General features: G+C 42.9%; 1 protein-coding gene across 1 annotated transcript; it reads left to right on the plus strand.

Moving 5' to 3' along the window:
* The first annotated feature begins 1,637 nt into the window (after positions 1–1,637).
* LOC126783925 (uncharacterized) lies at positions 1,638–3,730 on the plus strand. The gene is made up of 2 exons (XM_050509458.1): positions 1,638–2,280; positions 2,424–3,730. Exons 1-2 carry the CDS (start codon positions 1,638–1,640, stop codon positions 3,728–3,730), a joined length of 1,950 nt encoding a protein of 649 aa, XP_050365415.1.
* Positions 3,731–13,600: the final 9,870 nt, after the last annotated feature.

Consider the following 13,600-nt stretch of genomic DNA (forward strand, 5'->3'; position numbering starts at 1 on the left):
CCACGGCCATTGCCATCTCATCTATTCATTGGAGGTGAGACGCAGGCCTAGGAGGTGGGTACAATCGCAGAGTTGTCATCTGCCGAGGTGTCAACTGTTGAGAAAGACTCGAGGAAAGAGGGAGCTGATAGATCTCACATGATGACAGAGCTCCAACGCTTCTTTATGATTTCACAAAGCCTACCGCGACCATGACTCAACACATTAAACCTTTATACATATCAGCTGAGATGGAGGGAAAGAGAGTGAACAAAATCCTCGTCGATGGTGGTGCAGCAGTTAGTATCATTACCGTAAAAACAGTCGAAGCACTTGGAATCGCAAAGAAAAAGGTTCTCAGTAGCAATCTCAAGGTCAGGAGTTTTGCTGGCAACTTTACTAAGACCTTGGGAGTGTTGATCCTCAAAGTCAAAATAGGACCTTCGGAACTGTTTCAGACATTCTTCGTCACGGATTGCACCGCTCCATACAGCATCATACTGGGTAGGGATTGGATACATCGAGCTTACTGCATCCCTTCTACTCTACACCAAGAGATGTTGATGTGGGATCCCGCAACTGACAAGGCAGAATTAGTAAAGGCAGATGACCAACCATACTCGGTCGCGTCCAGTATCCTGGATGCGGAGTATTATTATGGTGACATGAGACCATTGGGAGTTGCCGAGATAGATACTAAGGGTCGTCCAGTTGGGGTGACTTCTACAGAATTGACACGATGGGGTCTAGTACAGGTCAAGACAAACATAGATAGACCTGGCTTTATCGTGAAAGCAAAAAATCCTCTTCCATGAGTACATCACTGGCCAAGGAGCAGAAGCAGGCCTATGTGTCCTTTCTCCAATGTTTATCTATTTACAGAGAGGAACAGGAGGCTTGGGGAGCAGTGGCACTAGTCGAATGCATTGAGGATGATTTGACTGAAATTCAGGCAAAGGAGGAGTTCATTCAACCAGCACCAGCAGCTTTGGATGATACTCCACCTAAAGTAAAGGATCTAATGGAAAAGATCAATCTTGGGGCTACAGACGAGCCCATGGAGGTTGGAATAAGTAAACACCTGGATGAGGAACTGAGACAACGTTTGGTGGAGTTGTTGCAGGAGTTCTGCGATTGCTTTGCTGAGAAATTCGAGGACATGCCGGGCTTGTCACTAGATTTGGTCTGCCATCGTTTGCCCATCATGGACGGGTACAAGCCGGTACAACAAAGTCCACGACGAATGAGTGCAGACACAGCAACAGCAGTCAAGAAAGAGGTTCAGAACATGTTCCAAGCCGGTATTATCCGACCAGCCAAATATTCTCAGTGGTTGTCAAACATAGTACCGGTACGGAAGAAAAATGGTAAGATTCGCGTGTGTGTGGACTACAGGAACCTGAATACTGCGACACCAAAGGATGTCTATCCTATGCCCGTGGTAGATATGTTGGTCGATGCGGTCGCAGGGCATGAATTATTATCTTTTATGGACGGTACTGCGGGTTACCATCAGATTCATGTTTATGAACCGGATAGGCACAAAACAGCATTCCGATGCCCAGGGTTCACTGGAGTGTTTGAATATAACTACATGCCGTTTGGTTTGACCAACGCGGGGGCTACATACCAGTGAGCAATGAACCTGATTTTTCATGATGTGCTGGGGGACATTCTCAAAGTTGTATATAGATGACGTGGTAGTCAAGTCTAAGAAGAAGGAAGATCACATCGAGAATTTGCGGACAGTGTTCACCAGGATGAGAAAGCAGAAGCTTAGGATGAACCCAGCTAAATGCATTTTTGGGGTTCGAGCAGAAGACTTCTTGGGTTTCATAGTGCATGAAAGAGGTATTGAGGTCGCGGAAGATAAGGCTAAAGCTGTGTTAGATACGCCGGCACCAAGGAACAAGAAGGAACTTCAGAGTTTGCTCGGGAAAATAAACTTCCTTCGACGCTTCATTTCTAATTCCGCTGGCAAAACCGCAGTCTTCTCTCCTTTGCTGAAGCTTAAGGCGGATCAAGAATTTCAGTGGGGACCTACGCAACAGGCAGCTTTTGACAAAATCAAGGAATACCTTACTCATCCACCTGTTCTTAGACCCCCACGGCCGGGAATACCTTTGAAGTTATACATCTCTGCATCTCCTTACTCCATCGCAGGACTCATTGCACATGATGGTGATGGAGAGGGGGGCAAGAAGGTTGAACATGCGGTTTATTACTTGAGCCGAACCTTGTTAGACGCTGAAACTAGATACTCGCCCATTGAGAGGTTATGTTTAGCTCTGTACTTCGCAGGTACTAAGCTTCTCCATTACATGCTATCCTTTACTACGGTGGTGGTGGCACAAACTGATTTGGTGAAGTATATGCTTACCAGATCTATGCTTAGGGGTCGGATTGGTAAGTGGATTTTGGCGTTATCAGAGTTTTCTTTACAGTATACACCCTTAAAGGCGCTACAGGACATGCAGTGTCCGATTTCTTGTTGCATCATCCTATTGTGGAGGACATTGACGACCATAATGTGGTTGTTTCCTTCGTTCACACTCAGCCTTGGGTTTTATACTTCGATGGTAGCAGCACCGATCACTTGTCCGGAGCGGGTGTTACATTGGTTAATCCCTCTGGCGTCAGACATTGTTACTCTTTCCAGCTGGAGTGGAAGTGCACTAACAATCACGCAGAATATGAGGCCATCATCATTGGTTTGGAGTTGTTGCTTGATCTGGAGGTCACCGAGGTGGAGGTATTAGATGATTCCCTCTTAGTCATTAACCAGCTCAAGGGGATCTACAAGTGTAACAACTTTGCATTACTCCTTTTTTTGGAACGAGCATCGGAATTGTTAGACCAATTTGCCGATGTGATGCTTGATTATATTCCTCGCGAACGAAATTTCGCTGCCAATGAATTAGCACAGTTGGCTACGGGCATTCGCTTGGCAGATGGCGTTCGCGAGAGCATTTTGAAGGTTCAGAGACGCACATTACCTTCCTTTATGGCAAGAAAGGAGGTTAACGATGAATGGTTGGTAGCTGTTATTGATACTATTGATGTAGATTGGCGGCAATCGATTATCCAGTACTTCACTGATCCTTCTGCACCGGTGGACAAGAGGGTTAGATATTTTGCTACTACCTACGTCCTTCGAGGCGGTGAACTATTGCGCAGGCCAGAAGATGGCTTGTACCTACGATGCATTTATGGAGCTGAGGCTAAGAGGTGCTTGCGAGAGGTTCACTGTGGCAATTGTGGTTCTCACCAAGCCGGTCCAAAGATGCGTTGGCTCATTCGCCGATATGATTTTTATTGGCCTACCATGCTCAAGGACTGCATCAGTTTCGCACAGGGTTGCATTGAATGTCAAATGCATGGGCCAGTCCAGCATGTGCCTGACGTTCCTCTACAACCAATCATTAAACCTTGGCTGGGTCGCGGCTGGGCTTTAGACTTTATTGGGGAGATTCACCACAATTCTTCCTTGCAGCACAAGCACATTCTCTTGGCTACAGATTTCTTCACCAAATGGGTCGAGGCCATACCAGTCAAGACGACGTCTTCAGAGGTGATCACGGACTTCATCTTCAAATATATTATCACCAGGTATGGTATTCCAAAATGTTTGGTTGCAGACAGGGGGGCAGGTTTCATGGCTGAGAAGACCCAGAAATTCCTAGCTGGCTATGGGATCAAGTTTCTGCATTCCAGTCCTTATTATGCAAGCGAATGGCCAGGCAGAAGCTAGCAACCTCGTCATTCTATCTATACTCAAGCGAATGTTAGATGCAAATCCGCAATCGTGGAATACAGAGTTGGATCACACATTATGGGCTTATAGAACTTCCAAGCGTACTCCAACTGCACCAGTTGATTGGGGAGGACTATGTTCAAGCTATCTTTCAAGAACATGAGGACTTGGACCTTCGCCGGATGGAAGCTCTTGATAGCCTTATTGCCGAAAAGAAAAAGATAGCGCGACTTTATGACAAACGCACGCGAGGACGCAACTTTGGAGTTGGGGACTTAGTTTGGAAAGTTTGTTTGCCTTTTGGTGAACGAGTTGATGGTCGCGGTAAATGGTCTGCTAAATGGGAAGGTCCTTATGTGATTGATCGAGTCATGGGCAAAGGCGCTTACTACCTTCGCGACACTGACGGGAATGCTCATAGAAATCCCATGAATGGTCGCCATCTTAAGAAGTACTTTCCTAGTGTTTGGGAATATGAAGATCCACCGACTACGGTGCGAGCAATATAGCGAGGGTTCGTCTAGTGTTTTCTTGGATTACATTCTTTCAACCAAGTAAACAGGGGGGCAACACCATGGATACTCAGAGCAATTGCGAATACAGGCATTTTTGCTCGGTCGCGAACGTTCTAATCCATAAGTTCGTGAACCCAAACAATTTTTTTTTTCGAACCTAGCGAGTTTCTGAAACTTTCTGAGTTTCTTACTTGTGCTCCGGCATTTTGTGTAATACATTGGACCAATATTTGTGGTCTAGCATGGGTTATAACTTTGGTTATGCAGCAATGAAACAATAACAAGTGTTTTTATGAAACAAGTTGTGTTTTATTCATATGGCTTTGTGGCCAGAAACTTTATACAAGACCTATACTATTGCATGTGAGCCTTAACAAGCTCTGATACCATCTATACTAGGTGGAAAGGTCTTCACATTGCTTCTTGTTCATCCCACCGCCGCGAGAAACTTGAGATTAAACTGCACCAGTTAAGGACCGATTGGAACCAGCTTGTTGCCAAATATATGTTCTAATTGGAAAACTGGTGGTAGCATGAGGGATCCTGAGCCTTGGTTTGCAGCATTCACCTGATGTTCCCTCAAAGAAGGGAGATTGGAGGATATTGCACATGGGAGGTACAACAGCTAGCGTCGCGTATCAAAAGAGGTACGTGACGAGCATGTTGTACCTATTGGCTCTGGTCCCGGATTCGGCAGCCTGCTTCCCGATGCTCGACGACTAAACAATGATGCATAGGCCACGGGAAGGGCTACCTTTTGCTCTCTTACTTGTAATCCTTCACTAGGAACAACCCTTAATGCAGGGTAGATTCCGGGTGTGGAACTACAAAGAAGGGAGGATGTGAGGGTGGAATAAGACTCCCATCTCACATTTGAGGGTAGAATAAGGCTCTCACAAAGTGCTACTGAGTTTGCAGGTCTGGGGGATGAAACTTAGGAAACCTAAGGGGTTTCGAAGAAGGAAATGGAATCGACATGGTTGGAGGCTGCGAAAGAAAGCGTGGTGAGATCTTCCCTTAGGGTTTCATTTTATAGCGGAAGAAACTTGGATTCAAGGGTTGAGATTAAAGATACGGATTTGGAGATCACACCCGGGATTAATTGCAGCAATAATGGTCAACCTGAAACGGTTTGCGCGTTCGCCAGTATTGATTGCTCCGGTTTACGAGGGTTTGCATGTGAACTTACACGGTGACGAATTGAGTTGGGCTCCAGTCGTGGGCTTGTAGTTGGGTTGTGAATGAATCAAGGAGACGCCAGTAGGAGAAGCAGATAGAGATAAGTTACAATTCTTACTATTGAAATGCATTCTTGTTCAAGTTACATTTTATGCCAAACAAGGCGAATATCTAAGAGGAGCTTTCCAGTATCGTTGGCCTTGTCACATATCAGATTGTTGAGTCTCCTTTCTTTAGCCTCAGAGGCCGCCAGTTGCCTTTTGCGCTCTTGTATTTGGGGCACAACACTTCTTATCTCATCTTCTACAGCCTTGAGCTCCCTAACTTGCTCAGCTTCAAGCTCTGCTAGTTATTGCCGCAATGCACTAATTTGTTACGCGCGGCTGGTCTTGGCATAATGAAGTTTGGTCCTAAGTTGAGCAGGGCTTTGCGTAACGAATTGTCGAGCATCAGCGTTGTGTTGGGACAGACTCTTAGCTTGGCTCCTCAAGTTGTGGCATTCTGCCATGAGACCAGGATGGTGTTCAGTGCCTGTTCAGCATTCGTGACTGGGCTCGGGTCAGGTGAGTGTAGTTTCAGGTAGTGAAGGGCATCATTCACCTTAGCCAAACGAACTGGATCAGTTAGGTCTCCAGAGGATAGTTCCGGGAGTTGTGCCCGGGCATGGACAAGTTCTTGAGACTCTATAGACATTAGGGGGCTGGCCGGACCTAACATATCATCCAGGAGATCTTCCAAAGAGGGACTAGGGCAATTCCCGGTTGGATCAGCAGCGGGTATGGATCCAGAAGCTCCAACAGTTGGCACAATTGGCAGGCTAGAAGTAGTCGCAGTTGCCACAACCTACAGAGACTAAAGAACAATTAATAAAACAACTAAGTGTTTACAGAGAAAGGTAGAAACGCATAAACCAGGAAGTGGTTAAAGGTATTACCCCATCAGAATGAGGAGAGGGAGCCTCGCTTCCTAGAGTAGGTTGTGGTGTGTCATCAGGGCTCGCTGGGTCCGCAGCCGCGAAGGAATGCTCCACATCTTCATCTGCTTGGTTGGAACTGGTCACGTCTTCTTCATCTCCCACTTCATTCTCCTGAATTTGGGTTGAAGAGGAATGGGAGAGCACCGTTGTAGGGACGATTGACATTTGCAACTCCAAGATCTAAGCGTTCGCCACCATAATGGGGGGAGTGGTCTGAGTGGTTTCTTGGTTCACAGCCACAGTCGGTAATATAGCAGTCGTGACTTCCATGGTAGGTGATTGAGCGTCAGCATGAACCTGTGTTAGAGACCATGAAGGATATCATTGACCCACAGGCAATCAATATAAGTTAAAGAACTACATCTTAGCGAACAATAAAGTGTTATTATAGGGGGCAACAGCGTGTTTGACCACTTACGGTAGGGTCTTCCATCGCGGGGGCTACAACGTGAGGGGTAGATAGAGGTATAGAAGTTGGGGTCTCGCGAACCTACAAATCAGATGAGAATCAGTCAGAGTGGTTCATGAATACAGCGCCAATTGGAACAAGTAGTGTGTTCTTTTTACCTCGATGGCTGTCTCTGGGTTGCTGGTCCCAGTCATTGGCTAGGGCTGACCTGGTTAGCAATCGCGAGCGGGGAAGAGGTGTTTAAGGCACCTATTCTTCTCCTTTGAATCAACTGACATTTACAGGAGTTGGTTAGTGGAGGAGGTTACAACAGTCTTTAGTGTTGTTATCAAATATGGAGGAAGACTTACATGATTGAAGTCTATGGCGTCAGGATCATCCGCGTCATTATCAGGACTAGAGGTTGTTCTTCCTTGTTTACGGCCTTGGGAGGAGGAAGCACCAGCTGTGTTCTCAAAAACCTGCAATATGAACCAGTTAGTGGTTTGTAATCAGTGTTGAAACAAGAACTGTAGGAGTTCGAAGAGGCGTTAGGATTTTACCCTTGAAGGCACGATTCTGACAGCATTTGGAATAACTTCCCGCAGCAAATCCTCATCCCCAGGAACCTCAGGGTCCTCCTACAAATATCTCATGAGCCCCGTCTGGAAGATGTACTGGAAAATGACCCGCGAGCGTTACTCCCACTGGCCAGAATTGATTCTCTCTCACCATTGAGGGTAGGCTTCGTCAACACGAAAGCAGCGAAGAATACTTCCACTTGCTAGTACAGGAAGGGGAGTGGGTTGCAATTGAGACGGGGGCTGGTGTCTAGGATTGGTGTCAGTAACAGGGACCATGGGGCGTCGCCATAAGGAAAACAGGTTCAGACTCTCAATAAGAGGGAATGGAATCATTTGAATCATTCCTAACTGCATCGCGAATAGATGGGGGCATAGAGTTCTACTCCGTTGCAGGGATGTCGGGGTAGATCCGCCATGGATACAGCTTGTTCAAACAAATACCGACTCTCTCCATCATAGCGTCTGAGGGTTAAGAAGCCGCCTCGGATGGCTTTAGGGTGAATACGGTCTAGCAGCAGTTGTGCGGAGTCAAGAGCTGAGGTGTCCCGGGTGTAGAAGTACTCGAAGCATACTGCGTAGCGAAGAGAGAAGTTGGGCTCCAAACCAACAAATGCATTTCCCAATACTTCTGTTAGACGGAAGTCCCTTGTATTTTCATTTCACAGCTCCACAAAGTAGACCTGAATCCAGAGGTCTAGAATCCACATAGGCCCTGACAGATTATGATAGTTGATGGGTTCAGGGAGGAGTCACGTTTGCTCGATTGGAACTGGTTTGAGTTTTGAAACAGTAAGTGTTTCTCGCGTACTTCAGCTCGAAAGGTTGTAGTGGTTTGAGGAGAAGGCGCGCGTCAGTTGGTGACGGGGGAACTTAAAGCGTTTCAGATTATTTTTAAAAGATAACCGTTTGGGGTTTTCTTCTAGCCCTTTTCAATTTCGCGGGGTCTTCAATTTCAAGGCTTGGGGGGCAATGTTTGGGCCTAAAATAATACTCCGGTATTATATAGACTACTTAGGCCCGTGGACCGGATATTTGGGGAAAGTATATCACAAAGCAAGATTATCTGCCATATTGGAATAGATTTAGGGGATTATCGCCGTATAGAATCTGAGTTGATTAAGGAAGGTGAATCTAAATCAACTAGGAGGTTCTGAGGACTTCATTCGCAAGAAAGAACAATTTGTGTTCTCTATATAAGGAGGGTCGAATGCGCAGAATAACACACGCAATGTCAAACAAACTATCGCACAACCACATAGTCAAAGTCTCCCAACGGAGCAAAAGTCCGATTAACTTCGGCAACCAAGTCTCCCATCGGAGCGGAGCTACCCAGATGCACGCCTTGCGCTGCATGTAGCAACAAGTCCGATTAACTTCGGCAATTCGAGTCAAGTCCATCGAGTCGCTAGCCTAGCTTATAGCAAACCCAAAGTCTGCACTAGTCAGCAAATTCCATTCGCGAGAGAGTCATGCTATTAACGACACAATATAAGCTCTGCTTTTTGCCAAGCGGTCTAAAGTAAGATCGGCCATCTACTTGAGGTGGAGTGAAATGTACCTAGCAACTCCGGTTGTGTATAGGTCATTCGAACTTCAGCGGTTTATCAGCAACTGCGGAGCAATCGTTTGAGACGAAGACAGTACGTGGAGCGTAGTCATCATCAACAAAGCAAGAGTTGTACCTAACTCAAAGGTACTGGCACGCCAACAACAACAGAGAACGAAGGGTCGAACCGTCCAGGGTTCGACACCGGGGCTTGCTGATTGTTCTCTGAGGAGGATCCGTTTTTCCAGCTCGAACATCGGTTCATGGTCGAACAACATGACGAAGTCCTTGTGATACAATGTTACTAAAAACGTATTCAGTAAGACCTAAATCACAGTGTAGATGTAATAAGAATTCAATTTGCACCCGTTGTTATCATTTCACAACAATTAACAACTTCACAGAACCAAAAAGCACTTAGGTTTAAAAACAGGATTATTATTTCAAATGTACAAGCATACTACAACTTGTCAAGATAACATAACACATTAGAAAAATAAGCGGTACCTACAACATCAATGATTCAATACAAATCAAATTCACTCCCCTCTCTCAAGGAGGTCCGGGAACCGTTCAGCCACCTCTCGAGTCTCGATAAAAACTATCATTTCACGTGCAAATTTTGCATTGGTGGATCTTGTGGCGATTACATAGAAAGGTTAGCACCGTGCTCAGAGTCCCGGTAGAACTCCCACCAGCTTCATTCTTAAGTTTTTTCTTTAGTGCTCCTACACTACCTGTTTCCACAACTCTTCTTGAAGTTAAAATAGATTTCCTTGATCAGGGAACGTTCGCACGAACCCACTCACCAATTTTTGCTTGTTTATCATACATAAAACACCACCTACTATAAGCAAATCCTTCATTATCAACCATGGGAAACCATTTAGGAATACCTAAAAACTTACCTTTCAAATGGCTATTTAAGCGAGAAATAATTTCAAACTACTCAAACCAATCGCCTCGCTCACTGTTGGGTGATGGGAGGACATACCGAAGTCCATGTATCGGGGTGAATCGAACTAAAGAACCCTGCTAACCTAGGTTGCACGGACACGCCATTGTAGTGGCGTATCGCGTGTCCGACACGGATACGCATACGGACACGCCCCAATACGCGCCGGACACGCAAACTGACTTTGGACACGGCCCGGACACGCGGACACGCACCACCTCATAATAAAAGTGAAAGTGCTTATGGTGAGAATCGAACCTTGGTCATCCAAGGCACTCAACAACTCCTCAATCATTCTAACAGATTCAGTTTTTGTTATATTTATGCACACTTTAATATATATAAGAAGAGAAACTCGTGATAAAAATAAGAATGCTTGTGGTGGGATTCAAACCTTGGTTATCCAAGGTACTTATCAAGTCCTTAGCCATTCTAACAAGTTATGTTTTCATCATTTTAATGCACACTTTGACATATATATACATCTAAAATTCTAAATACTTTCAAATTTATAAAATATTTTTTTAATAAATATATATATATATATATTAAAATAATATTTAATTAACGTGTCCACCACGTGTCCGTGTCCAAAAAAATTTCTATATGCCGTGTCTACGTATTGAATCGTGTCGAATACGGACACTCGTGTCCGTGTCCGTGCTACTTAGCTGCTAACCAATGTTTAGATTTAACGTGAACTTATGTGTTCATCAAAGACACCACCATCTTCTACTAGTGAGCAAATTCTTATATTTAAAAATAAAATTGAGATATAAAAAGCATGAGAGGTCTAGTGAGTAAATATGGAGGTCCTAGTAGCAACTCCCTTTTCAAAACTATCACATAAGAGCAAGTTCACGGGACTTATTTTTTCATGGCACCACGTCATTTTTTGACCCATGTCAGAGAATTTTTGCATTTTGCACATTCCATTGGTGTTGGGTCAAGCCAACAATAAATGACCCATGGGTCAAAAATCCATGACCCATGTTTCTCTTCAAACTGACCTAGGCTTTTAGCGTGGCCCAAGCTTTTTATCTTTTAGTGGGCCTGCTTTTGCTGACATGGTTTGTAGCCATTGGCTACTTTGAAAATTGAAGTGCTATAGTTTTGAATTAACACTAAATCCAATGGCTTGTAATTAATGAAAAGATACCAGCTTCATATCTCTATTACTATAAAGCGGGCACCTTTCAAAAACTACCAAATTATATTTTACTTAAAATACTTTTTTTATCAAACACATTTACACAAAATGATTGTGTTAAAAAAATCAAAAATGATAAGTCTTCTAAAAACAAAATAGAACATATAACAACAAATAAAATCTGTTTTTTTTTTCATCTTTACACAATACACATGCATGGCACGGGGGTACAAGTCTAGTTGTTTTGAAAGAGACAAGCAACTCGTAATTATTTTCTCCAAAGAAAAAGTTATATTACAAGCTTTAATAAAAATAAGTCATAATAGTTAGAAAATTTATAGTTGTTCTCTTTCACTTCTTTCGAACAAAATTTTACAATATATATTTTACACCCAAGAAAACGTTTCTAGCCTTACACAAGAGTTTGGCTTCACTATAATTTATTTACATCATTTTTTTTTGTTCGATATCCATATAATAATGGATGAACATGAACTGACCTAGTGATCTTGACCCAATGTTGGAACCAAAAGTCTAGTGGCAGTGAACAGTGCACTGACCTATTAACCTAGTGACCCAATGACCCTGACCTATTGACTCAACGGGTGAACTTGCTCTAAGTAGATGAACTATCATATCGACCCACTTATCATTACCAGTGGCCGCCACATCCATGTATTTATGTAATAGTTTTGTAAATTAATTAACTTTATTTTTAGTAAAGGATGTAATTAACTTTTGAATCTCTCCATTTACATAGAGAAGACGGAGAAAAGACATTATTTGATTGACTGGTCTAATAACCAATAACAAAAACACAACCCAATAAATGCATGACACTGAAGGCATGCCACATTATATTATTGCAGGTGGGAGTTCCTTCATAGTTTTGAGTTTTGACATGGCATTTTATAAATACTGACCCTCAGACCTCCAATTTTGGCAAGACCACATTATAACATCACAACTTAGGGGTGGATACGGGTCAATACGGTTCGGTTTTGGACAAACCCATAACCCAACCCAAATTTTAAATTCGGTTCGATTCGGTTCGGGTTTTCTATTTTAGAGACTGTGACCTACAACCCAACCCAACCCGCACAGTTTAGTTTTTTTTTTCAGTTTTACCTGTATGTAAAATACGTAATATTATATATTAATTTTAAAAGTACAAAATTTAACATAAAAATGAAAAACAAATGGTCTAATGATTATTCCATACCTAATTGACTCTAACATCTCCATAGTGCATATTTAGCTCAAGTACAAAAAACTCTACTAAATTAAAATCAGAGAGGAACAAAAATATTTGCACTCCTTATGGGTTTAGGTAATTGAACATCGCTAAGTCCGTAATGTAGGTCATCTGGTATGTCAAAGTCTTCTTTCATGTCTCATGTGATCTGTTATTGATACTTATTCATTGAGGATATGAAACATTAATAAAATCATTGATTAGAGAATTCAATTTTTAGAGTCACGATACAAATAGAAGCGACAGGAAATAGAGATCGAAGGAGGTGAGGAGAGAAGAGGGAGGAGGGAGGAGTTATATGGATTGGTTTTGCGGAATGAAGTGAACTTTTAATATAGCGCTAAACTAAAAAGTGAAGATTTAGAAAGAGAGGGCCATAAGTTTTTTTTTGTCTGAGATGAGAGAGACCGCAAGATTGATTAGATTAGTTTTACATTTTTTTAAATAATTAAAGTAAAAATATACCAAAACGATGACGTTAATCGTTGAATTCAGGTTATTTGGGTCTGTTGGTTTTATTCGGTTTATGAGGGACTAAACCCAAAACCCAACCCAAACATAATCGGTCCGATTTTTTATTTTTGATTCGGTTTTTCTTTCGGTTTTCGGTTTTTTAAGATTTAGATATGGTTTTTTTTCGGTTTTCGGGGCGTGTCCACCCCTATCACAACCATTACACCAAGTATTAGAGTTCACCGATGAGTATTTTCTGCTGCAAATTTGAAGTACCTTTCATGTCTAAAATATGCGACTTTCAAACGAAGGTTACGTAGTTTACAGTTGATGGAAGACATCTTGATAAAATACGGTATGATTTAGTCAATGTCCCTTTTGATGCTCATGGTTTTGCATTTAAATTCAGTGTTGTTCGTAAGGAATGGTATATGAGTACTATGTTGTTTGGGTTGGAAAGGAACCAGGAATATACAAGACATGGATGCAATGTAAGAATAACACCGACGCTTGTCAAAGACCAGTGTACAAGGGGTACAACACTTTAGAAGAAGCCGCGGCTGCAATTCGATTGCCTCCCCTTACGCTTGAATGGTATACCCTCCAAATGGCCTTTCAATATTCCCACCGAAGCTGAGGGAATGTTAAACAACTTAAAAAGTCGTCAAAAAGATAAATCTGCAGGGTCTTGAACGACTTCTAATGTGAAAGCCACTTTGGAAGGAAATGGGAAGACGCTGACACCAGATGGAATGTTGGTGATATCTCCATGCTTATGAAACATCTACAATTCTAAAATAATCTGTTAAAATTATGGTATCATTATGCATATGCATTATGTTTGTATACTTAGGGATTAAGTAAGT

This window comes from Argentina anserina, chromosome 2, assembly GCF_933775445.1.
Source record: "Argentina anserina chromosome 2, drPotAnse1.1, whole genome shotgun sequence".
NCBI classification, from domain to species: domain Eukaryota; kingdom Viridiplantae; phylum Streptophyta; class Magnoliopsida; order Rosales; family Rosaceae; genus Argentina; species Argentina anserina.